This window comes from Bos javanicus, chromosome X, assembly GCF_032452875.1.
Source record: "Bos javanicus breed banteng chromosome X, ARS-OSU_banteng_1.0, whole genome shotgun sequence".
Classification (NCBI taxonomy): domain Eukaryota; kingdom Metazoa; phylum Chordata; class Mammalia; order Artiodactyla; family Bovidae; genus Bos; species Bos javanicus.
The window spans coordinates 8,782,879-8,806,709 of record NC_083897.1 but is presented as its reverse complement, the minus strand read 5'-3'; the positions used below and the strand labels follow the sequence as shown (position 1 = coordinate 8,806,709).

At 37.8% G+C, this 23,831-nt stretch overlaps 1 protein-coding gene across 3 annotated transcripts in view; it reads left to right on the top strand.

The window, feature by feature from the left end:
• The window catches only part of TENM1 (teneurin transmembrane protein 1), a 911,501-nt gene that overhangs the window by 600,423 nt on the left and 287,247 nt on the right, over nt 1-23,831 (top strand). For all 3 annotated transcript variants that reach the window (XM_061409574.1, XM_061409573.1, XM_061409572.1), the window contains 2 exons: nt 18,884-19,083; nt 20,209-20,419. In XM_061409574.1, the coding sequence (XP_061265558.1) occupies nt 18,884-19,083; nt 20,209-20,419 (411 nt within the window). The remainder of the gene's footprint in view (nt 1-18,883; nt 19,084-20,208; nt 20,420-23,831) is intronic.

Here is a 23,831-nt window from a genome sequence, read left to right as displayed (position 1 = left end):
GTTGTGTACAGCATGGTGGTGGTTTATCGTTAAGTCATGTCTGACTCTTGCAACCCCATAGATTGTAGCCCACCAGGACCCTCTGTCCATGGGATTTCCCAGGCAAAAATACTGGATTGCCATTTACAGCATAGTGATTCAGTATTTGTACAGACTATACTTCAGTGTAACTTATTATAATGGCTATAATTCTCTGCTATACAATATTATCTTGGTTGCTTATCTATTTAATCTTTTAACCCCATATTTCTAATTTGTCACTTCCCTTTCCACACTGGTAACCATTAGTTTGTTTTTTATATCTGTGAATCTGCTTCTATTTTCCATATATATTCATTTGTATTGTTTTTTAGATTCTATATATAAATTATATCATACAAGTATTTGTCTTTCTTTGACTTGTTTCACTAAGCATAATATTCTCTAGGTTCATCCATGTTGCTGCAAACAGTGATATTTTATTCTTTTTATGGCTGAGTAATATGCCATTGTGTGTGCATGTATATATACATACACACAATGGAATATATGTGTATATACCACATCTGAAGCCAGTCATCTGTTGATGGGCAGTAGGGCTCCTTCCATTTCTTGATCATTGTAAATAAAGATGCTGTGAACATTGGGATGCCTGTAACTTTTCATTTTTTCTATTTATATACCCAGGAGTTGGATAGCTGGATCATATGATAGTTTAATTTTTATATTTTTTTGAGGCAACTCCATACTATTGGTGTGTGCACCAATTTACATTCCCACCAACAGTGTACAAGGATCCCTTCACTCCACATTCATTCTAGCCTTGGTTATTTGTAGACTTTTTGATGATAGCCATTCTGATAGTTGTGAGGTGATATCTCATTTTTGTTTTGATTTGCATTTCTCTAATAATTAGCAGTGTTGAGCATCTTTTCATGTGCCTGTTAGCCATCTGTATATCTTATTTGATAAAACATCTGTTTAAGTCTTCTGTCCACTTTTTGATTGGGTTGTTAATTTTTTGATATTGATTGTAAGAGCTCTTTGTATATTTTAGGTATTAACCCCTTGTTGGTCATATTGTTTGCAAATATTTTCTTCCTTTCAGTAGGCAGTTTTTTCATTTAGTTTACTTGTTTCCCTCACTATGAAAAAGCTTTTAAATTTGATTAGGTCTGATTTGTTTATTTTTGCTTTTATTTCTTTTCCCTTAGGAGACAAATCCCAAAAAAATGTTGCTGTGATTTATGTCAAAGAGTGTTCTACCTGTGTTTTCTTCTAGGAGTTCTGTGGTTTCAGGTCTTGCATTTAGGTTTTTAATCCATTTTGAGTTTATTTTTGCATATAGTGTGAGGAAATGTTTTGACCTCATTGATTTACATGTATCTGTTCAGTTTTCCCAACAGCACTTGTTGAAGAGTCTGTCTTTTCTCCATTGTATAATTTTGCCTGCTTTGTCATAGATTAGGTGACCATAGGTGCATGGTTTAATCTCTGGGTTTTCTATCCTGTTCCATTGATCTATGTGTCTGATTTAGTGCCAGTACCATGCTTTTTGATTACTGTAGCTTTATATTATAGTATGAACTCTGGGAACATGATACCTCCAGCTTTGTTCTTTATTCTCAAGATTGCTTTGGCAATTCAGGGTCTTTTTGTGGTTCCATATGAATTTTAATGTTGTTGTTCTAGGTTCTGTGAAAAATGTCATGGGTATTTTAATAGGAATTGCATTAAATCTGTATATTGCTTTGGATAGTACGGCCATTTTAACAATACTAATTCTTCCAATGCAAGAGCGTGGGATACCTTTCCATTTCTTTGTATCATCTTCAGTTTCCTTCATCAATGTTTTATAGTTTTCAGAGTATAGGTCTTTCACCTCCTTGATTAAGTTTTTCTTAGATATTTTATTCTTTCTCTTTCTGATAGTTAATTATTAATGTATAGAAAAGCAACTGATTTCTGTACATTAGTCTTGTATCCTGCAACTTTGTGGAGTTCGTTTGTTAGTTCTTATAGTTTGAGGATGAAGACTTTAGGGTTTTCTATATGAAGTATCATGTCATCTTCAAAGAGTGACACTTTTAATTTTTCCTTTCCAATTTGGATGCCTTTTATTTCTTCTCATTGTCTGATTTCTGTGGCTTGAAATTCCAATACTATGTTAAATAGAAGTGGCCATTCTTGTCTTGTTCCTGAATTTAGAGGAAAGGCTTTCTTTTTCACCATTGAGTATGATGTTAGCTGTGTGTTTGTCATAAATTGTCTTTATTATGTTGAGATATGTTCCCTCTACCCACTTTAATGAGAGTTTGCATCACTAATGGATGTTAAATTTTTGTCAAATGCTTTTTCTATGTCTGTTGAGATGATCATGTGATTTCTATTTCCATTCCTCCTTTTGTTTATGTTGTGTATCACATTGATTGATATGTGAATTCTGAAGCATCCTTGCATCCTTGGAATAATTCCAGCTTGGTCATGGTATCTCATTCTTTCTGTATATTGTTGGATTTGGTTTGCTAATATTTTGTTAAGGAATTTTGCATGTATATTTCATCAAATACATTGGCCTGTCATTTTCTTTTTTTTAGTTGTGCCTTTGTCTGATTTTGGTATCAGGGTAATGGTGGCCTCGAATGAATTTGGGGATGTTCCATCCTCTTCAACTTTTTAGGATAGTTGGAGGATAAGTATTAGTTCTTTATACGTTTTATTCCCCCATGAAGCTGTCTGGTCCTGGACTTTTGTTTGCTGGGAGTTTTGTAATTACACCTTCATTTTTACTACTAGTGGTCACTCTGGTCATATTGTCTGTTTCTTCTTGATTCGGTCTTGGAAGATTGTATCTTTTAAGAAATGTGTCTATTTCTTATAGGTTGTCCAAGTTGTTGGCATACATAAGGGTCTTGTTTATTTTTTTTTAATCTAATCAGCCATCCTGTCTTTTGATTGGAGCATTTAGTCCATTGATGTTTAAAGTAATTTTGATAGATATGTACTTATTGCCATTTTATTACTTGTTTTCCATCGATTCTAAATGATAATCTTGCTGGGTAAAGTATACTAGGTTGCAGGTTTTTCCCTTTTAGGACTTTGAATACATTATGCTACTCCATCTGGCCTGCACAGTTTCTATGGAGAGATCCGCTGATAGCATTATGGCGATTCTCTTGTATGTGACTCTGTTTTTTCTCTTCTGCTTTAGAATTCTCTTTAACTTCTGCCATTTTAATTATGAAATTTCTTGATATGGGTCTGTTTGGGCTTATCTTGTTTGGGATCGTCTGTGATTCCTGTACCTAGATATCTCTTTCCTTCTTCAAGTTTGGGACTTATTTAGTCATAATTTCCTCAAATACATTTTTGATGCCCTTCTGTCTATTTTCTGTTTTGGGGAGTCTGAATATGTTGGAAAGTTTAATGTTATCTTAGAGATCTCTTAAGTTGTATTCGTTTTTTAAAATGTATTCTTCTTTCTGCTGTTCTGGTTCAGTGGTTGGTATTATTCTATCTTCCAGACCACTATGTGTTCTCTGTATCACTCAGTCTGCTCTTCATTCCCTCTAGGGGGTCTTTTTGTTTCAGCTTTTGAATTATTCATTTCTGATTGGGCTACTTCCTTGTTAAAGTGTTCATTGTTTAGATCAATTCTTTTCCATAATTTAGTTAACATTTTTATACCAATGTTTTGAATTCTTTATCTGATAAATGATTATCTGATAATTTGTTTATTTCTGTTTCAGTATTCATTTTTTCAGGGCTTTTCTCTTGTTCTTTCAATTGTGAGTAGCTCCTCTGCGTTTTAATTTTGCTCAACTTTTTCCATCTGTGTGTGCATGCTCAGTTGCTTCAGTCATGTTGGACTCTGTGCAACCCTATGTAGCAGTTACCTATTATGGTCTTGAAAGAGTTTTCTTATGTGGGAGCATCTCTATACAGACTGATTGTGCCCAGTGCCTTTGATGGGACAACTGGTTTTGTTGTGGATGCAGATCAGAATTTTTCCTCAGGGTGTGCTGGCAGTGATTGCCTTGGTAGTGTGTGGGGCTGGAAATGAAGGAGTTAGAGATGGTCAGGGTGTGAGGTGGGGCTTCCTCTCTGCTCAGTGGTTATCAGTGCTCTGTCAGGAACAGGGTCTGATACCAAGTTGCTGGAGCAGAAGCCCCAAGGGTGGGGCTCAAACTGGCTGTGTTTCCTTTTAAGTGTGTGATTTTCCCTCACCCCGCACTGGGACATTTGCCTCAGAGGAGGGGCAAGTGGGGCCCATGTGCAGACAGAGGCCTCATGCGCTGCCTGTATAGGGGTCTGCAGCTCTACTCAGATGCAGCCTCGGGTGTGAGCCCCCTTCATCACTCACAGTTGATTACTGCACTGCCTCCACCAGCCCTGGTCCCTTGTGGAACTGCTCCACAGATCTGGTAGGACCCGCTTAGACTCTGCGCGTATCAAGTAGTCAATTGTGGAGAGCAGCTGCCCTCAGAGATCTGGGCTGCTTCTGAGGTGCTGCCTGAGGAAGTGTCAACCACAGTTACCACGATTCCACTGGGGCTCTGCCCCGCTACACTGAGTCACTTCTGCATCCCATGATCTAATCTTTTCTCTCAATCCTCTGTTTCCCAGATCCAGTGCCATGCTGTGGCCTGGAGTGCGTGGGGCCAGAGTGTTCACTCTGCTCAGGCTGTGGTGCATGGCAAGGTGGTCTCAGGAAACCCAGCATCTGCTAGGGCAGATGTCTTTCTTCCCTGCCTGAGGGCAAGTCAGTGAGTCCAGTCTTCTCACAAGCAGAGTCCCGCCTTCATCAGACTTTCTATCTGATTCAGTGGTCCTCCAGACAGCTAAAGGGGGCTTGTCTTCTTCACACAATACTCACAGACTGGGCTGTCCAGTCTGTGGCTCACGCTGCTCCCTCCCCAGGGCTGGTATCTGCCCATGTGGTCTTCCTTTTCCTCCAAGTCCACTCCCAGGAACACAGGTCCCAACCAGAGACTTTTCTCTCTGTCCTACCCATTATGTGGGTATCTTTCTTACAGCCTTGGTCATACAGGAGTCCTTCTACCAGTTTACAGTTAGTTTTCAGTGAGGATTGTCCCACACGTAGATGTACTTTTTAAAATAATTATTTATTTATTTTGGCTGTGCCAGTTCTTAGTTGCGGTACAGGGAACCTTCAGTCTTCACAACGTGTGGGATCTTTAGTTGTGGCATGCGAACTCTAGTTGCAGCATGTGGGACCTAGTTCACTGACCGGGATCAAACCCAGATGCTGTGCATTGGGAGTGTGAAGTCTTAGCCATGGGAACACCAGGAAAGTCTTGTACATGTATTTTTGATATGTTCCTAGAGGGATGTGACCTCCACATCCTCTTACTCTGCTGTCTGGATCTCCCTCCTCTCCCTAAGAGTACTTTGCAAATCTTTTATTTCACACCAAAGTTCTAGGTTCTCCAAACAGTCCCTCCTTCTCAAAGCAGTACATGCAGTTGCACTCAAACAAGTACCCTTGGGAACTGAAAGTTAAGCAGCAACACAAAATGCACCTTTCTGACCTTTCCTTGTAGACTTAGCTGAAGAGGGGTGTGTGTGTGTGTGTGTGTTGTTTTTGTTTTTTGGCTTTGTTTTCTTTTGACCTACAGCATAGTTACATTTGGCGGCCATTTATGCAATAACAATTCTGGACCCTGAACAACAGGTTGAATTCTAAATTTACTTACAGTTTCACTATATTTATTTCATAGACCCAGTCAGTAAAGATTCATTTTGTACCAAAGTAAAAAACTGCTGCAACTCCATCCAGGTAATCATTGTGCATTCAGATGGAACATAATCCTGCATTAGAATTCTGTGGTTCTTCAATATTCTTTCATAGGACATGTGGATATTAAAATGCACTCAGCTGCCCTTTGAGTCAACCATAGTTTCAGTATCTTTTACTTAAAGGATATGAAAGCCTAGGACACCGTTGTAGAATTGGGAATAATTCATATAAGCACAACAAACCACATGAATAAAATAGTAGTCATGTACTAACAAAGCCAACAATGTTGGGACCATAACATTATTATTTTTAAAGATTGATGGCAAATTACAGTAAATGTTTCCTTTAATGCCATATAGATGTTTCTCTAACACAGGGTTTCAGGGGGCTCAGCTAGAGTGCTGCAGCTTGTTTTCAACTACATTAAATCACTTTATCAATATACTTCAGTTTCAACAAAAGCTTTTCTAAAGCTTACTGGAGACCTGACTTCTCAAATAGATTTATGGAAAGAGTTCACTATTTACTCACAGGTAAACTTATTTACAATATAAAAAATTCATGCTAAATGTTCTTGGCCATATATGTTTTATGTTTTACCCTTGTTTCATTTTAATCGTCTTTCTTGTTTTAATCATCTTCCTTTTTAAATAACTTTTTTTTTTAAAACATACCTGTGATGCCATGTAGAATGTGTCTGCCTTTTGGTCCCTCTGGCCCAGTAGTCTACCTCTGACAGAGGCACCAAGTGGTATGAAAGGCTAGAGAATCTTCCCATATTGTGCTAACAATATCTTATATTTTTTTGGAAGAAATAATCCATTGTAGAAATTTATCAGCCACATGTATATCTAATCCTATGGAGGGCCCGCTTGTATTATTTTTGGAGAAAGTTCAAACATTTACTAGCTTTTTTCATGAAGTCAAAGGTAACTTTAGTGTGTAAAATTTCCTTTTGAAAATAAAGTGCTAGAGTTCCAGGATCTAATGCACAAGTTTGCATGTTTTCCTGTGCATATCTTTGGCAGTCCTATAGATAATATTCACCAATCTTTTCTTAGTCTTTGCCTTTCTAATGCTAAGAGCCTTTGGTTTTACTTTTTACTCGACTTGTAGCTCCTATGCTCCCTTAGTAATTTTAGTTGCCTTTTCATATTTCCATTTTATATTCTGCCAAAGGTGTCTTCACCAGAACTGTACACAGATACCATCTTGCCATTGCCAGGGGTTCAGTGAGAGGGAAGAATATATGTGTAAAGTTGAATTGTACAAGATTCTTGACCACCTCAAACCCTCCATTCAAATATTATCAAGGGGGAAATGAAATCTTAGTATTTGGGAACATAGAATAGAAGCTCATGATTTTTAATGCTGTTTTGAGTCAAGGTAGTATTTTAACTGTGGTTTAAGTACTATGGAAAGTTAACAAATGAAGCAGAAGACATAGCTTTTGCCTTTGAAAAAGTTCCTATTAAATAGGAGAGCTGTGGAAACACGCATATACACACAGCGCAAAGTAACATGCAAGCAACTGTTGTACAGAAACAGAAGTAAAATGGCTAGGTGACTAAGAGGCCTAAAAGAAAGAAGATGAAAAGATTGTTATTATAGAAGTAACCTGAGCTGAGCCTTGAGAAACGAGAAAAATCAATCCTAGATGACCTTAAAGAGTGCCTGTTTAGGAGACTGGAATAATAGAGTGGTAAGGGGGAAATGCAGATGGTAATAGCCTGTGTGCTAAATGGATAATGAAGCAATAGAGGCAGCAGATGGAGACAGTTTGGCAAGGAAAAGAAGGAGATAAATAGTTTGATAACTAGATAAAAGGGCAGTTGGGTCATTTTATTCCTTTCTTTTTATTAAAGAGAGACGTGTGGTTGTTTGAATAAGACACCAATAGAGAAGGAGACATTGAGGACGCTAGGAAGAAAGGAGATGGTAAAGGGACCAAAGTCTCTTGGGAGAAGAGAAGGGGAGGGAGAAGCCTCAGAGATAAACTGACACCGATTGTATTGCACACTGAGTACGAGAGAGACATTTTGATACTATGGAAATAAGAGACAGGGGTTCAAAAAGGGAGCACAATATGTTCAGTAAATGTTATCATCTATTATGATTATTATTACTATTATTATGGTCTGTAATGTATTTTATTTGTGAAGAAAAGTTTTAATTTGATATATATTTTCTGGATTCCTAAAATCTTTTAAAATATGTAGCAATATGACAACCCATGAGAACTAGTGCCTAAGCTGGCCACTTCTCTTTCCCAAGACCTGGCACAAGATATATGTGTTCAGGTATATGTGCTCAGACTCTTTGCGACCCCATGGACTGTAGCCCGCCAGGCTCCTCTGTCCATGGGATTATCCAGGCAAGAATATTAGAGTGGGTTGCTATGCTTTCCTCCAGGGGATCTTCCCAACCCAGGGATCGAACCGAGGTTTCCCATATTGCAGGTGGATTCTTTACCAGCTGAGCCACAAGGGAAGCCCACAAAAGGGGAAGCTAGAGAAAATGAGCTATGACCTTCCCTGCTGCCACCTTTCCAAAGTCCAGAAGGATGTGATCAGAGTAACCTACATGTAACAAACATATAACATTGTATAAAATTTATAAAATAGGCATCCCTGCTGTGAACTACCAATTACATGTCCTAAAAGTTCTGGCCAGGAGACAGTTCAGCCTCTAGATAGCAAGTGACCTTCTAATACCACTTGGAAACACATCAAAACTCTTATGACTCTATATGGTAGTTTGTGTGAATGCATGTGTAGGTTATGCATGGCAATTTATACCTTCCAACCATATTTTTTGTCACAGCTTTGTTGAGATATACAGTTGCATGATTAGAACTTTTAAAAAGTGACAGGAATATGTACATCCATATACAGTTGTCTCTTGGTATCTATGGGGATTGGTTCTAGGACCCTCACAGATACCAAAATCTGTGGATGCTCAAGTCCCTTATAAAAAATGGTGTAGAATTTGTATATGCAGTCCTCCCATATACCTTAAATCATCTCTATATAACTTATAATACCTGATACAATGTAAATGCTGTTAAATAGTTGTAAACTTGTGTGCAGCAAATTCGATTTTTGCTTTGTCGAACTTTCTGGGATTTTTTTTCTGAATATTTTTGGTCTACCATTAGTTGACTCTACAGATATGGAAACCATGGATATGGAGGGCCAACTGTTATTTACATACTATGTAATTCACTGGTTTAATGTCTACAGCTCAGTGATTCTTAGTATATTTAGAGTTGGGTAGCCATCACTACAATTTAATTCTAGAATAGTTTCATCATGCCAAAAATATACTTCATAGGCACTGGCAGTCGCTTCCCATTCCCAGCTCCCCCCAGCCCCTGGCTACCACTAATGTAGTTTCTGTCTGTATAGATTTGCCTGTTTGTACATTTCATATAAACGCAGTCAAAATATGTAGACTTTTCTTTCTGGCTTCTTTCACTTAACATAAGGTTTTCAAGGTTGTCCATGTTGTAGCATATACCAATACTTGGCTCCTTTTTATGGCTGAATAATATTTCGTTGTATGAATATAACATATTTGTTTATCCATTCATTAGTTGATGAATCTTTATGAATTTTCACCTTTTTTGGGTGTTACGAATAATACTGATATATGTTCAAAGATAGATCATAGAGTCTAAATCCAATTCAAAATTCATCCTTTAACTAATGGTACAATTTTAATAATGCCATTTTATTGCTGTCTGGGAAGATGTATGTAATAGTCAATAAGCTACTGTCCTGGAATCTGAAGTCTGTCAGTGTATGGTCATAACTGTTAACACTTATACTGTAGTGTATTTCTCAAGTGTAAGAATAGGCTCCCCGGTGGCTCAGTGGTAAAAAATCTACCTGCCAAGGCAAGAGACACAGAGAGAAGGAGTCAGTCCCTGGGTCAGGAAGATCCTCTGGAGGAAGAAATGGCAACACACTCCAGTATTCTTTCCTGGAAAATCCCATGGACAGAGGAGCTGGGTGGGCTACAGTCCATGGGGTCACAAAGAGTTGGACACGACTGAGCAACTGAACCTGCATTCAAGATTAGTTAATGGACTTTTCTACACAATCAGCTATGTATTATCAGTGTCAGTAAAACAGAGATATTTCATTTCTGAGCATATTTTATTCACAGTTAATTCCCAAAGATCTATGTGTGTAGATGATTTCAATTCTTCCTCCCACCAAACCTTGTACTGAAATGTCAAAGTACTAAATAAATTATCAAGATTACTATTTTATTTTATTAATTGATTGAAATAGCAATTACCAAGCACCTACTACATCCAAAGTTCATTCTTCCTTATCTTTCTCTTGCCTACTAAGTGTAACAATATGAAAGTGAAAGTGAAGTCACTCAGTCATGTCTGACTCTTTGCGACCCCGTGGACTGTAGCCTACCAGGCTCCTCCGTCCATGGGGTTCTCCAGGCAAGAATACTGGAGTGGGTTGCCATTTGGGATCGAACCTGGGTCTCCTGCATCGCAGGCAGACGCTTTAACCTCTGAGCTGCCAGGGACAATATGAAAGGCATGTGTAATACACTATCTGGAAAGTGTGAGTTGAATACATGTTTTTCTTGAATGGTTCACATAAGGAAAATTATACAAAGCCACATAGATGGACAGGATAGGTTTTTCATTATCTCCTTTTCATCTCTGAAAAAGATCACTTTTGATCACTGGGAATAAAACCATTTTGCTCCAAGCACAGATATTCTAAATTTCACAATGATTCAAGTGTTACTGTGAAACACTTATTATATTTGAAAGAACACAGAGAAGATGGTACTTAAATCATGAGACACACACTAGGACTAATTCAGGTGAAAGACTGTACCAAAGCCATTTGATTGTGTCTTTTAATGGTTTGGAACATGCTATAGGATGAAATGAAGGGGAACCAGGACCTTAAGGCTTATTTCTTTTTTATATCATTGGACAACATCCCCTTCCATTAAAATGGTACTTTTTTAGCTTAGGTACTTTTTATGGAATTTGCAAATGTCTTTAAAAGACTGTAAGATTGTTGTTATGGGCACCACCACAGCCTTTAACCTAGTGATTTTTACACAAGGACCTGGTAGTGGAATCTTGTGAATAACCATGCATCAATGTCTTCTAGGAATGTCCCACTGAGTTTTGCACAGAATCATTGAATGCAGTCTAGTTATATTACGTAGAAAAAATAAACACATTTATATGTCAAGAATATAGTTTTTTCAGTTCAGTTTGGTCTCAGTCATGTCTGACTCTTTGCGATCCCATGGCCTGCAGCACACCAGGCTTCCCTGTCCATCACCAACTCCCAGAGCTTACTCAAACTCATGTCCATCAATTCGGTGATACCATCCAACCATCTCATCCTCTGTCGTCCCCTTCTCCTCATGCTTCCATCTTTCCCAGCATCAGGGTCTTTTTCCAATGAGTCAGTTCTTCACATCAGGTGGCCAAAGTGTTGGAACTTCAGCATCACTCCTTCCAATGAATATACAGAACTCATTTCCTTTAGGATTGACTGGTTTGATCACATTTGTGTCCAAGGGACTCCCAAGAGTCTTCTCCAACACCGCAGTTCAAAAGCATCAGTTCTTCAGTGCTCAGCTTTCTTTATGGTCCAACTCTCACATCTATATATGACTACTGGAAAAACCATAGCTTTGACTAGATGGACCTTTGCTGGCAAAGTAATATCTCTGCTTTTTAATATGCTGTGTAGGTTTGTTATAGTTTTTCTTCCAAGGAACAACCTATCTTATAAGAACAACACTATTATAATCACATTATTAGTATTCAGGTATGTGTCTCAATGAAACTTTGGATTAGTCAATAGAACCACTACACATGATGTCTGTCACCAGTTCCTCCATCTGTATTTAATCTTACAGGTAGATTGACCTTTTCCTTTGCATCACCAGTTTGCCATCCTTCAACCTGGCCTATCTGCCATTGTTTTTTTCCTACTCAGCAGTTGATGCCTGTGTTGCAACCTATAAAGAGAGTGTTTAGCTCAAACTAAATTGGTGGATATTGGTGAGACTGTGATAACTACAGTACTTCACAGTTTGATATAATCTTCTTGGATTTGTGCAGGAGGCATTTGTTATTAGAGAATATGTTCTTCTAGGGCCTTCTGATATACTTCAGTAAAATAACTGATTAAATGACAATTAAAACATGAATATTACAAAATCTGTACCCTAGTGCTATATTTTAACTCTGCCACTGATGATTTGCAAATGAAGAATCAGAGTCAACGTTAAGTTTGTCCAAAAGTATTCCACTTACCTATATTGATATAGAATTTCATCATGAAATCACGCTACATATTGTTTTTTGCATGTAATTTCCTTCTCTTTGGTTTTCCCCTTTGAACTACATTAAGAAAACTAATGAAATAATAAATTAACCAATAATCACTATATTGTAATCCATAACTAGTTTTGAGAGAAGTGAAAATGGAGCAGTCTATTTAGTGAAGTAAATTGCTAACAGGGAGATACCTTCCTTTCTGATGCGCTAAGCTCTAAAAGATTAGGGGCTGAGAAATTTTGTATCTGCAAGCTGTGAGAATTTTTCTAATACCAAATCACTGCAAAAAAAACTTGCTTTGCTATTTTTATTTAAATTATAGTCCACATGTTCATTCATGTTAGCCTGTCTCTTTAACTACCTTGTCTTAACTGTGATACCAGTTCTCAAAGGGTAAGACCATCTTCTTTTAAAATCATTTTACAGATGACATGTATATATGCTTTGTATATTTAGTAATTCTAAAAACCAGGGAACTCCAACAACACAACTTCACAAGTTTATTTTGATTTAGTGAATAACATTAAAGTGGCCTTATGCAATATATGATGCTATAAAATGCAGAAGAGAGAGATACTGTAGCATTTGGTAAGGCTCATATATAAAGGTTAACATCAAAAAAAAAAAAAAGGTTAATGTCCATCAGCCAGTTTTGTCCTGAGTTTTTAAAAATGACAACATCTGCATTCATTGGAGACCATTTTCAGCACCTTTAAAATACTATTTGCTGAACCTAAAACATTTTAAATTGTCTTATATTTATAATATTGTTTGCATGACCAAATGATGCATTTTAACCAGTGATAAAAGCCCCTAATGAGGCTAGCAGTTGGATAAACTGAACATTAAGTTGAGAATAGAAGTGTCCACATAAATACAGTCTGTTAAGTACTGCTCATTGAAGAGATCTGTCTGCTCCAGGACCTTGAGAGTTAAATGTATAATCAACCCATTATGGACCAAACTTCTGTCTCACATGGAAAAAATAACTTCCACTGAAAAATAGGGTCCTCAGTTGGTCATTTATGATCTCAAAGGGCATATTTTATTATAAATGTCAATTTCACAAAATTATGTGTCCTGTAATACATAATTATGTTCAAAATTGCATTTGAAATCTATTATTAACAGTTAACAGTGAACATTCTTAAAATAGTTATTACTCTTGGCCTTAACACAAAAAGCAATAATGGAGGTATTTTAGGGAGTTAAAAGCTGCAAGGCATTGGCCTCCGAATAAAGTCACTGCAGGTGTGTTTCTTAATGGGCTGTTAATTTTATAGCTGGTGAACACAAAGGACAGAGACCATGTGTGTTTTTAAACTGTGTTTGGTGTGGAAAAGGAGTTGATGGCTGAAAAATATAAAGGCAGTGTGAAATAAGGCCAAATTGAGCTTGCCCTCCTGAGATGTAATCCTCCTTGCTCAAAACCAAGGCCAACTCAATTCTTGCCATTCGGCTTCTGTTCCCACCACCACATAACAAAGAATCCCAGAGAAACTTATATTAAGCCAGCACATCAGAAATAATTAGGAAATATGACAACAAATAATAAAGACCTAATACACTAACATTCTCTCACACTAACCAGCTCTATAAAGAGCTGTTTCCTGTTTTTGCTACTAAGTCACTCAAACTTAGAGTTTTGACTCCCTCCTCCTGCATCCCTCATACCTAGGTTCTCAGGGTTCTTAGAACCTTGCATCTCAGTGTGTGCGCTGAGGACCAAGAAACATGAGCGTTACTTGGGAACTCACAAGATCTAAGTTCTCCAACCAGGGATTGAACCTGGGCCACCACAGTGAAAGCATCTTTTCTTCCTGGGGAAATAATTTGTTTTATTGTTATCAGTTCAGTTCAAGTTGAGTTCAATCGCTCAGTCATGTCTGACTCTTTGTGACACCATGGACTGCAGCATGCCAGGCCTCCCTGTCCATCACCAACTCCTGGAGTCTACCCAAACTCAAGACTGAAGCGACTTAGCAGCAGCAGCAGCAGCATGTCCATTGAGTCGATGATGCCATCCAACCATCTCATCCTCTGTCATCCCCTTCTCCCGTCTTCAGTCTTTCCCAGCATTAGGGTCTTTTCAAATGAGTCAGTTCTTTGCATCAGGTGGCCAAAGTATTGGAGTTTCAGCTTCAACATCAATCGTTCCAATGAATATTCAGGACTGATTTCCTTTAGGATGGACTGGTTTGATCTCCTTGCTGTCCAAGGGACTCTCAAGAGTCTTCTCCAACACCACAGTTCAAAAGCATCAATTCGTGTTCCCCAGTGCACCAGCCCCAAGCTTCCTGTATCCTGCATCGAACCTGGACTGGCAATATTGTAAAGTAAAAAAAAATAATAATAACAAAAGCATCAATTCTTTGGCACTCAGCTTTCTTTATAGTCCAACTATCACATCCATACATGACTATGGGAAAAACCTTTGACTAGACAGACCTTTGTTGGCAAAGTAACGTCTATGCTTTTTAACATGCTGTCTAGGTTGGTCATAACTTTTCTTCCAAGGAGCAAGCGTCTTTTAATTTCATGGCTGCAGTCACCATCTGCAGTGATTTTGGAGCCCAAAAAAATAAAGTATGTCACTGTTTCCACTGTTTCCCCATCTATTTCCCATGAAGTGATGGGACCAGATGCCATGATCTTAGTTTTCTGAGTGTTGAGCTTTAAGCCAACTTTTTCACTCTCCTCTTTCAGTTTGGTCAAGAGGCTCTTTAGTTCTTCTTCACTTTCTGCCATAAGGGTGGTGTCATCTGCATATCTGAGGTTAATACTTTTCCTTGCAATCTTGATCCCAGCTCGTGCTTCATGTAGCCCAGCATTTTGCATGGTGTACTCTGCATATAAGTTAAATAAGCAGGGTGACGATATACAGCCTTGACGTATTCCTTTCCCAATTTGGAACCAGCCCATTGTTCCATGTACATTTCTAACTGCTGCTTCTCAACCTGCATACAGATTTCTCAAGAGGCAGGTAAGGTGGTCTGGTATTCCCATCTCTTTCAAAGGCTTTGGCATAGTCAATAAAGCAGAAGTAGATGTTTTCCTGGAACTCTCTTGCTTTTTCGATGTTCCAGCGGATGTCAGTAATTTGATCTATGGATCGTCTCTGCCTTTTCTAAATCCAGCTTGAACATCTGGAGGTTCATGGTTCATGTACTGTTGAAGCTTGGCTTGGAGAATTTTGAGCATTACTTTGCCGGCATGTGAGATGGGTGCAATTGTGCGACAGTTTGAGCACTCTTTGGCATTGTTATAAATAATAAATAATTATTATAGTAATTATTATGTAATAATTTGTTTATATAATATATATTATAATTTGTGTATATATAATAATATATAATTTGCTTTGTTGATATAAATAATTATAAATAATAATCTTTATAGTTTAGATATATTTTTTATAAGAAACATATAATTAGATATTTCTTCATTCAGATTGGTCGTTCTTACTGTTTAACACAAATGTCTAGTTCATGACTCCTTATTTTTAATGATAAATACAGGTATATGGCAGAAGGAAATGACAATCCACTCCAGTTTTCTTGCCTGGAGAATCCCATAGACAGAGGAGCCTGGCGAGCTACAGTCCATGGGGTTGCAAAGAGTCAGACATGACTGGGAGCAACTAACACAGACACACACACACATACACACACAGATATATGGGGCTTCCCTGGTGGCTCAGATGGTAAAGATATAGATATATGAAATTTATCTTCCATCTTCCTCATGCTTTCTAATTGACCCATCTAGTCTGTCTTCCCTTTCTTGTCTTCATTTAGAATGAATTATTTTTATCTCAGTACTATTGTCTCTATGCTAGTTCAAAAAAAAAATTTTTATCTTTTAGTATTTACAAAAGATAAAATACAAAATTACAATAAGATTTTTGAATTTATAGTAATCTGAAGTTAATTGATATTTGTACCATTCCTTAGGATAATCCAGCTTTACACTTCCCAGATAATATGTGATTTTTTTAACCTAATTGTGGCAAATATGGTCATATATATTTAAAGTATACGTCATGATGACTTGATATACATATATGTTATAAAATGGTTTCCAAGATCAAGATAATGAAAACATTTATCACCTCATATCGTTAACACATGTCAGCTCGTGTGTGTGTGTGTGTGTGTCTGTGGTTGAAAATGCTTAATATTTACTCATAGCAATTTTCAAGTATATATTACCATATCATGAACTATATTCACTATGCTATATATTAGAGCCTCAAAACTTTTTATAAGTGAAAATTTGTTTCCTTTGACCTATATCACCCCATTTCCCCCTCCCTCCAGCCCTGGCAACCAGCATTCTATTCTTATTTGTATGAAATCAACTTTTGTCTGTCTGCCTTATTTCACTAAGCACAGTGCCCTTCAGATTCATCTTTATCCATTTATCCACTGAAGGACATTCAGGTTGTTTCCATATCTTGGCTATTGTGAATAATGCTGCAATGAATGTGGGATCCTGATTTCAATTTCTTTGGATATATACCCAGAAGTAGCAATGCTGTATCATATGGTAGTTCTATTTTTGGCTTCCTTTGTGGCTTAGCTGGTAAAGAATCCACCTGCAATGAGGGAGACCTGGGTTCGAAATCTGGGTTGGGAAGATCCCCTGGAGAAGGAAAAGGCTACCTACTCGAGTATTCTGGCCTGGAGAATTCCATGGACTGTATAGTCCATGGGGTCACAAAGAGTCAGACATGACTAAGCAACTTTCACTTTCACTTTTATTTTGCATTCCCACTGATGTAGCCATGCGTTCCGGGAAACAAACTCACTCAGATGGACAATGCAGATAGTGGAGTGTAGTTATTACACCGGTGGGCCCAAGGCAGAGTCGCCTCTTAGCCAAGAACCCCGACCAGCATTTGTGAAAATCTTTTATACCCCATGTGTACGTGTCTGAACCCACCACTCCAAATTCCTTGAGACTTACATAAACCAAGGAAAATACAATCCCAATAACCCCATCATTCACGTGCCACATACTCATGTGCTCAAACAGTCAAACAGTTAGTCAATAATCAATACACCTGAGGTTACACTCCGATAGATACAGAAAAATTTATGGCCTGTCTGGAGGAAAGGGTGATTAGTGTATGTTTTCTCTTAGGCAAAGAGTAACCTAGATATGATCTTCAAGGTTCCCCTGTCTGGAGGGGGTCTTATCCTTCTGTTGTTGTTTTCATAGGCACTAAACACAGAGTTCAGAGTCCATTGGAAAGGTGGCCGAGCATGATCAGCATGAACAGGCCTAAGATGGAGTCCAGGCCCTATGAATTCCTTCTTCACCACCAACAGTGCACAAGGGTTTTCTTTTCTCCACATCCTAACCAACATTTATCTCTTGTCTTTTTGATAATATCCAGCCTAACAGGAGTGAGGTGATATCTCACTGTGATTTTGATTTGCATTTCCCCAGTGATTAGTGATGTTAAACATCTTTCATATACCTATTGGTCATTAATATGTCTTCTTTGGAAAATATATATACTCAAGTCCTTTGTCTATTTTTAAAAATTGGATTATTTGCATTTTGTTATTGAGTTGTACAAGTTCTTTATATATTTTGGATATTAATGCCTTATCAGATACACTTCGCCTTCCATCCTTTCCCTCTAACCCTACTTCCAGCTTCTTCTATCTACATACACGTACCCTGCACCTTAGCTTTATAGAGTCTCTCTTTGTTTTGGTTCAAGCTGTTCCTTTCACATGGAAAATTCTTCCCCACAGAAAATTCTTCAACTCTGTTGAAATCCTTTCCATCCTTTAAGGCTCATCTTGAGTACCACTTCCCATAAATATGCTTTTCTGATTCACTCATTTGTTTATTCATTGAATAAATATGTACTGATCACAGAACTACATTCTTCTGGTTACTGGAGATAAAGCAATAAACAAAACAGCCACAGCCTCATGGACCTTATATTCTATCAGGTGAAAACAGGTGATAAACAGGAAATAAGTAAAAGACATGTTATATTAAGTGGTGATAAGTGCTAAGAAGAAAATAAAAGAATATAAAGGGGGTTCAGACAGCCAGGAATGATGAGTATCCTCTGATCAAATACCTTTCCTTCCTTTGTATACCCAATGCAAGTATTTTCCTTTACAATGTGGCTATTTGCATATTTGCCCTATTTTTCTCTCTTATATTCAAAGTTCCTTGAGAGCCAGAACTTAATTTTACTCATCTTTGTATGTCCTTTACCATCTGAGCCACCAGGAAAGCGCATCGTAAAGGAGATATCTCCTGGGGTTCCCCTGGTACCTCAGCTGGTAAAGAATCCACCTGCAATGCAGGAGACCCCAGTTCAATTCCAGGGTTGGGAAGATCCCCTGGAGAAGGGAATAGCTACCCACTCCAGTACTGTGGGCTACAGAATTCCATGGACTGTATAGTCAATGGGGTCACGAAGAGTCGGACATGACTAACTTTCGCTTATAGCTGTATCTCCTATACAGCTGTAGGTATCTCCAACAGCTACCAAGACAAAGTTCAGTAAATAATGGTTCAAATGACTCAAATGATGGAAATAAGTGCAATAGTACTTAAGAGGAAGGAGAGACTGATACAGTGGTTGGTTGGGAAAGACTCCTTGGAGATAGTTAATTTGGATAGGGTTTTACAAGATGGGTGGGGTGAAAAGGAAGGAAGAGCTGAGTAAGTCTGATTTGATATATATGTTCTTGAAAATCTAAAAACCATTGTTCTATCAACTGACTAATATTATGAATAATTTTCTTTATTTTTAAAACCAGTGTTTCAGAAGGGACGGGCAATAGACACTGGAGAAGTTGACATTGGTGCACAGGTCATGCAGACCATTCCACCTGGCTTATTCTGGCGTTTTCAGATTACTATCCACCATCCTATATATCTGAAATTCAATATTTCTTTAGCCAAGGACTCACTGCTGGGAATTTATGGCAGAAGAAACATTCCACCTACACACACTCAGGTATTTGATATTGTAGATATTTCTTGACCCTTTCAGAGAGTGGCGGGATGAATAGTTCAGGGTTTGTGACTTGCAAAGTATGTGGGAGTCAAAGGTGATGGCAGACAATTTTGTAATGAGCAAATATCCAGAATAATCACAGTCAAGTGAATGAAAAAAAAAAAAAAGATGCTATTGAGCAATAACAACTAGAATTTAGCAAAACAGGTTCAAAAAAGGAAGTTTAAGAAAATATTCTTGCAACTGAAGTTCTGCTTCCTGGAACAGGATGGTCATAAGCCTTCCCAGCCCCCTCCTCTTTTTTAGTCTTGGTGCCCACACCTCCACTGGTTCCATACATTCCTGACCTGTTGTCCCAATAAAGGAATGCAAATCAAGAGGGAAATGTGTCAAAAAGGCGTGTTTTGTCTTGTAGGTAAAACATACTCCTTATTATTGTTAAGAAAAACTTAAATAGGTAAAACCTGTATGGTTTACAAGACCCTTCTAGAAACCTTTGCCACTTCCTTTCCCTTAATTTCTTTCTCTTATCTCTTCCTACACAAACCCATTTGAGGCCCTGTTCCATCTAGGTAGCATAAGGAATGGTAACCATTTGGGGCTTGGGATATATGTGCCATATTCTTGTCCAATTAGGGACAAAAGAAAAGAGGACAGGGTCTTTGAATATTTCATTGTGTTACCACAAAAGTAGTACATTATGTTGAATGTTTTGACTATTCATTTATTAGTTTTAAAAACTAGAAAACTTTTTAATTTGTAATGACGATCGTGGTAACATTTCAAGGGGAATGTCTATTTTCAAGTATCTTCTATCCGATACTTTTTTGTAAAATATCAAGATTCTCTTGCATAATACCAAATAATTCTTCTATATCTTGCTTAATTATTTTTAATACTCTAAAACTGAAGGGTTGGTAACATTTATAAATATCATGGAGGGTTATTTTGTTTTCAGAATTAATAATATGCTTTGGGGTTTAGATGTACTTAAGAATGAATTGCCTCTTTTCCCACTCTGCCCACTTCCAGGGCAAAGAAGCATGAAGTATAAGTGATGTGAGAGATGTTTATCAGTCTAGAGGTAAAAGTCGTGGCTCATATCTGTGTTTGCATTTGTTCCAGTTTGATTTTGTAAAGCTAATGGATGGAAAACAACTGGTCAAACAGGACTCCAGGAGCTCTGATGATACCCAGCATTCTCCTCGGAACCTAATCTTAACCTCACTGCAGGAAACAGGTTTCATAGAATATATGGACCAAGGGCCTTGGTATCTGGCATTTTACAATGATGGAAAAAAGATGGAACAAGTATTTGTGTTAACTACAGCAATTGGTAAGCTGCCTTGGCTATGATTTTGAATCGACAGCATAGCCCCAGAAAGACACAGTGATGAAAGAGATACAGATGTTATTGAAGCTTATTGCTCATTCTGTCTTAAAGTCATTACTCAGGATACATCACAATGAGACAGGTTTACATTGCTGTTGTCAGTACTGTTGTTTAAATGCAGATTAAGATTTTTAAAATGCTCCATTATTTGCGGCTATTTTAGGATACCTGCCATGCTCCTTTTTATATGTTTTCAACAGGAATAATACCCTGGATAACACTATTACTGAGACTACATAGATGAAAACCTTCACGAAGAAGGGAAATAAGCAAGAGAAGCCCTGTTAATTCAAGTTCTATTAAAAAAGAAAAAGCAAATAAATACCTTTTTGAAATGGAAAACCTAGCATCAACCCAGTTCTTCTTTAGAACAACTGATTCTGGAAACATTAAGATTGCAAAATATAACCTAAGCATAGAGAAGGATAATAACTTGGGTCATTCAGAGTTCTTTTTTTTTTTTTTTAACTTTACATAATTGTATTAGTTTTGCCAAATATCAAAATGAATCCACCACAGGTATACATGTGTTCCCCATCCTGAACCCTCCTCCCTCCTCCCTCCCCATACCATCCCTCTGGGTCGTCCCAGTGCTCTAGCCCCATGCATCCAGTATCGTGCATCGAACCTGGACTGGCATCTCGTTTCATACATGATATTTTACATGTTTCAATGCCATTCTCCCAAATCTTCCCACCCTCTCCCTCTCCCACAGAGTCCATAAGACTGTTCTATACATCAGTGTCTCTTTTGCTGTCTCGTACAAAGGGTTATTGTTACCATCTTTTATGCGTTAGTATACTGTAATGGTGTTTTTCCTTCTGGCTTACTTCACTCTGTATAATAGGCTCCAGTTTCATCCACCTCATTAGAACTGATTCAAATGTATTCTTTTTAATGGCTGAGTAATACTCCATTGTGTATATGTACCACAGCTTTCTTATCCATTCACCTGCTGATGGACATCTAGGTTGCTTCCATGTCCTGGCTATTATAAACAGTGCTGCGATGAACATTGGGGTACACGTGTCTCTTTCCCTTCTGGTTTCCTCACTGTGTATGCGCAGCAGTGGGATTGCTGGATCATAAGGCAGTGTTTAGTTTAAAAATCATCACAATGACTCGTTCACTGCGCTCAGAGCCCATTAAAGAATATTCTTTTCAGTACAATGTCTACACACACTCTTACTCATTTTCACCCTAGTTAATCAGAGACAGCTCACTCTTGTCATTTTGGGGGGTGAAGTCATTCCCCTTTATATAACCCTTTATATGAATAAAGCTGAGCTCTTTAGCAAATTTAGAGCCCTAAGAGTATACAACTCATAGACACAGTATTTTACTGTGTGAATTTTCTGAAACACATGTCTTTTAAAAGAAGGGAAAATATTTTACAGCTGTCAGTTTTCTATACAACTCTCACCACTTTATCCTTTAGTTAACCTGTTCTACCATATGTTTAGGATATCGTGTTGATTGTTAATAGATATGCCATGTGCTCTTTATAACAATTATATTCTTTATAACAATTATATTCTATTTTTACTTGATGCTGAAGACCTTTTGTCAGTATAAAATGGTATTCTAGCCACAGATTATCAAAAACTTGCCTCTAAAGTAATCAAAAAGGCAATAAAAATGCACCAATGATTTTTTCACTTAGAGAAAAGCTCCACTGATCTTACATCTTCAAAAGACAAAATGTTTGTTAAATTAGAAATATATATATATATATATTTTAAGTCATGACACTGTTTTGCTTCTCAGAGATTCAGTGGGGGCAAATTCAACAATTGCATCTTTCATGATATTTGTCCACCAAGACTCAGTTTTGATAATGCAAACTAATCAGATATGAGAGATTGAGTTTCTCCTAAGAAATCAGAGCAATTAGAAGACTTAAAATATTTGTGAAGAGGATTTTCTCTCTTCCTGTTATCCTTACCCCTAAGTTCAAGTTAAAACACTAACCAAGCTATTAACCTTTCAAAAATCAATAGACCCAGAAACACGCTTGGAGTTTTTTTCATGTCCCTTAATTCCTTTCCCAAAGAACCTAACCTTTGAGATATAATTTCCTATTATCCAGAGATTAAGCTCTTAGTTTCACATGCAACAACATATTTGCTTCTTCCTTACACAAGTCTGTTTCTTATTTCTCCTACAATTTCACTTAAAGAGAATTCAAGTAAATTTGCCAAAATGTCAAAGGTATATAAATTATTTACTCTAAATTCTCCCCATTATTTTTATGTTTTTTGTAATCGTTAAAAGAGGATAATATATTTGTTCCTTTGTCTATTATGTGGTAATATTATAATCAGTTGGATTGATCTTAACTATATTTGGTCTGGAGAAGGCAATGGCACCCCACTCCAGTACTCTTGCCTGGAAAATCCCATGGAGGGAGGAGCCTGGTGGGCTGCAGTCCATGGGGTCGCTAAGAGTCGGACATGACTGAGCGACTTCACTTTTACTTTTCACTTTAATGCATTGGAGAAGGAAATGGCAACCCACTCCAGTGTTCTTGACTGGAGAATCCCAGGGATGGGGGAGCCTGGTGGGCTGCTGTCTATGGGGTCGCACAGAGTCGGGCACGACTGAAGCGACTTAGCAGCATATTTGGTCTGCTCATAGGGATCAAAACAGCATGATAACCATGTATTAAGTGACTAATATAGGCGAGCAACTAGCCTGTATTACTATATGTTATTTTCTAGTTTCATAGACAAAGTTATGAATAAGCCAAAGTCTTCACCAACCAGCTCAATAACATAATGTATACCATTAATGGAGTGCCATTCTGCCCCAAGCACTCTACATTCAGTTATCTTGTTTGATTCTCATCACAAGCCTAGCATAGGTATGCTGCTGCTGCTGCTAAGTTGCTTCAGTCGCGTCTGACTCTGCAACCCCATAGACGGCAGCCCACCAGGCTTCCCCATTCCTGGGATTCTCCAGGCGAGAGTACTGGAGTGGGTTGCCATTGCCTTCTCCAGCATAGGTATAGTGGTACTTATATTACAAATAAGAAATCAGAGACTTGGGATGAATAAAGAAGTCTCACAGCCAGCAAGTGGCAAAATTGATATGGGAGACACTCAATATCTCTGATTCCAAACCCCTGCTCTTTAGAACATGCTCATTCCATAGGATTATTCATTAGGTTTGGTTTCTCCCATGAGAAAATCTGCCAGAAGCAAAACCCATCATCAGCGCAGATGCAGATCCAAAAGCTCTAGCATAAGAACAGGGTTTTAATCATAGAACTTGAAAATAATTCTCAACTCTAATGAACTGGTGTCTAGGAAGTAATTCTGGAGTAAGATTTAAAAGATGGAAGACAAACTTCCTG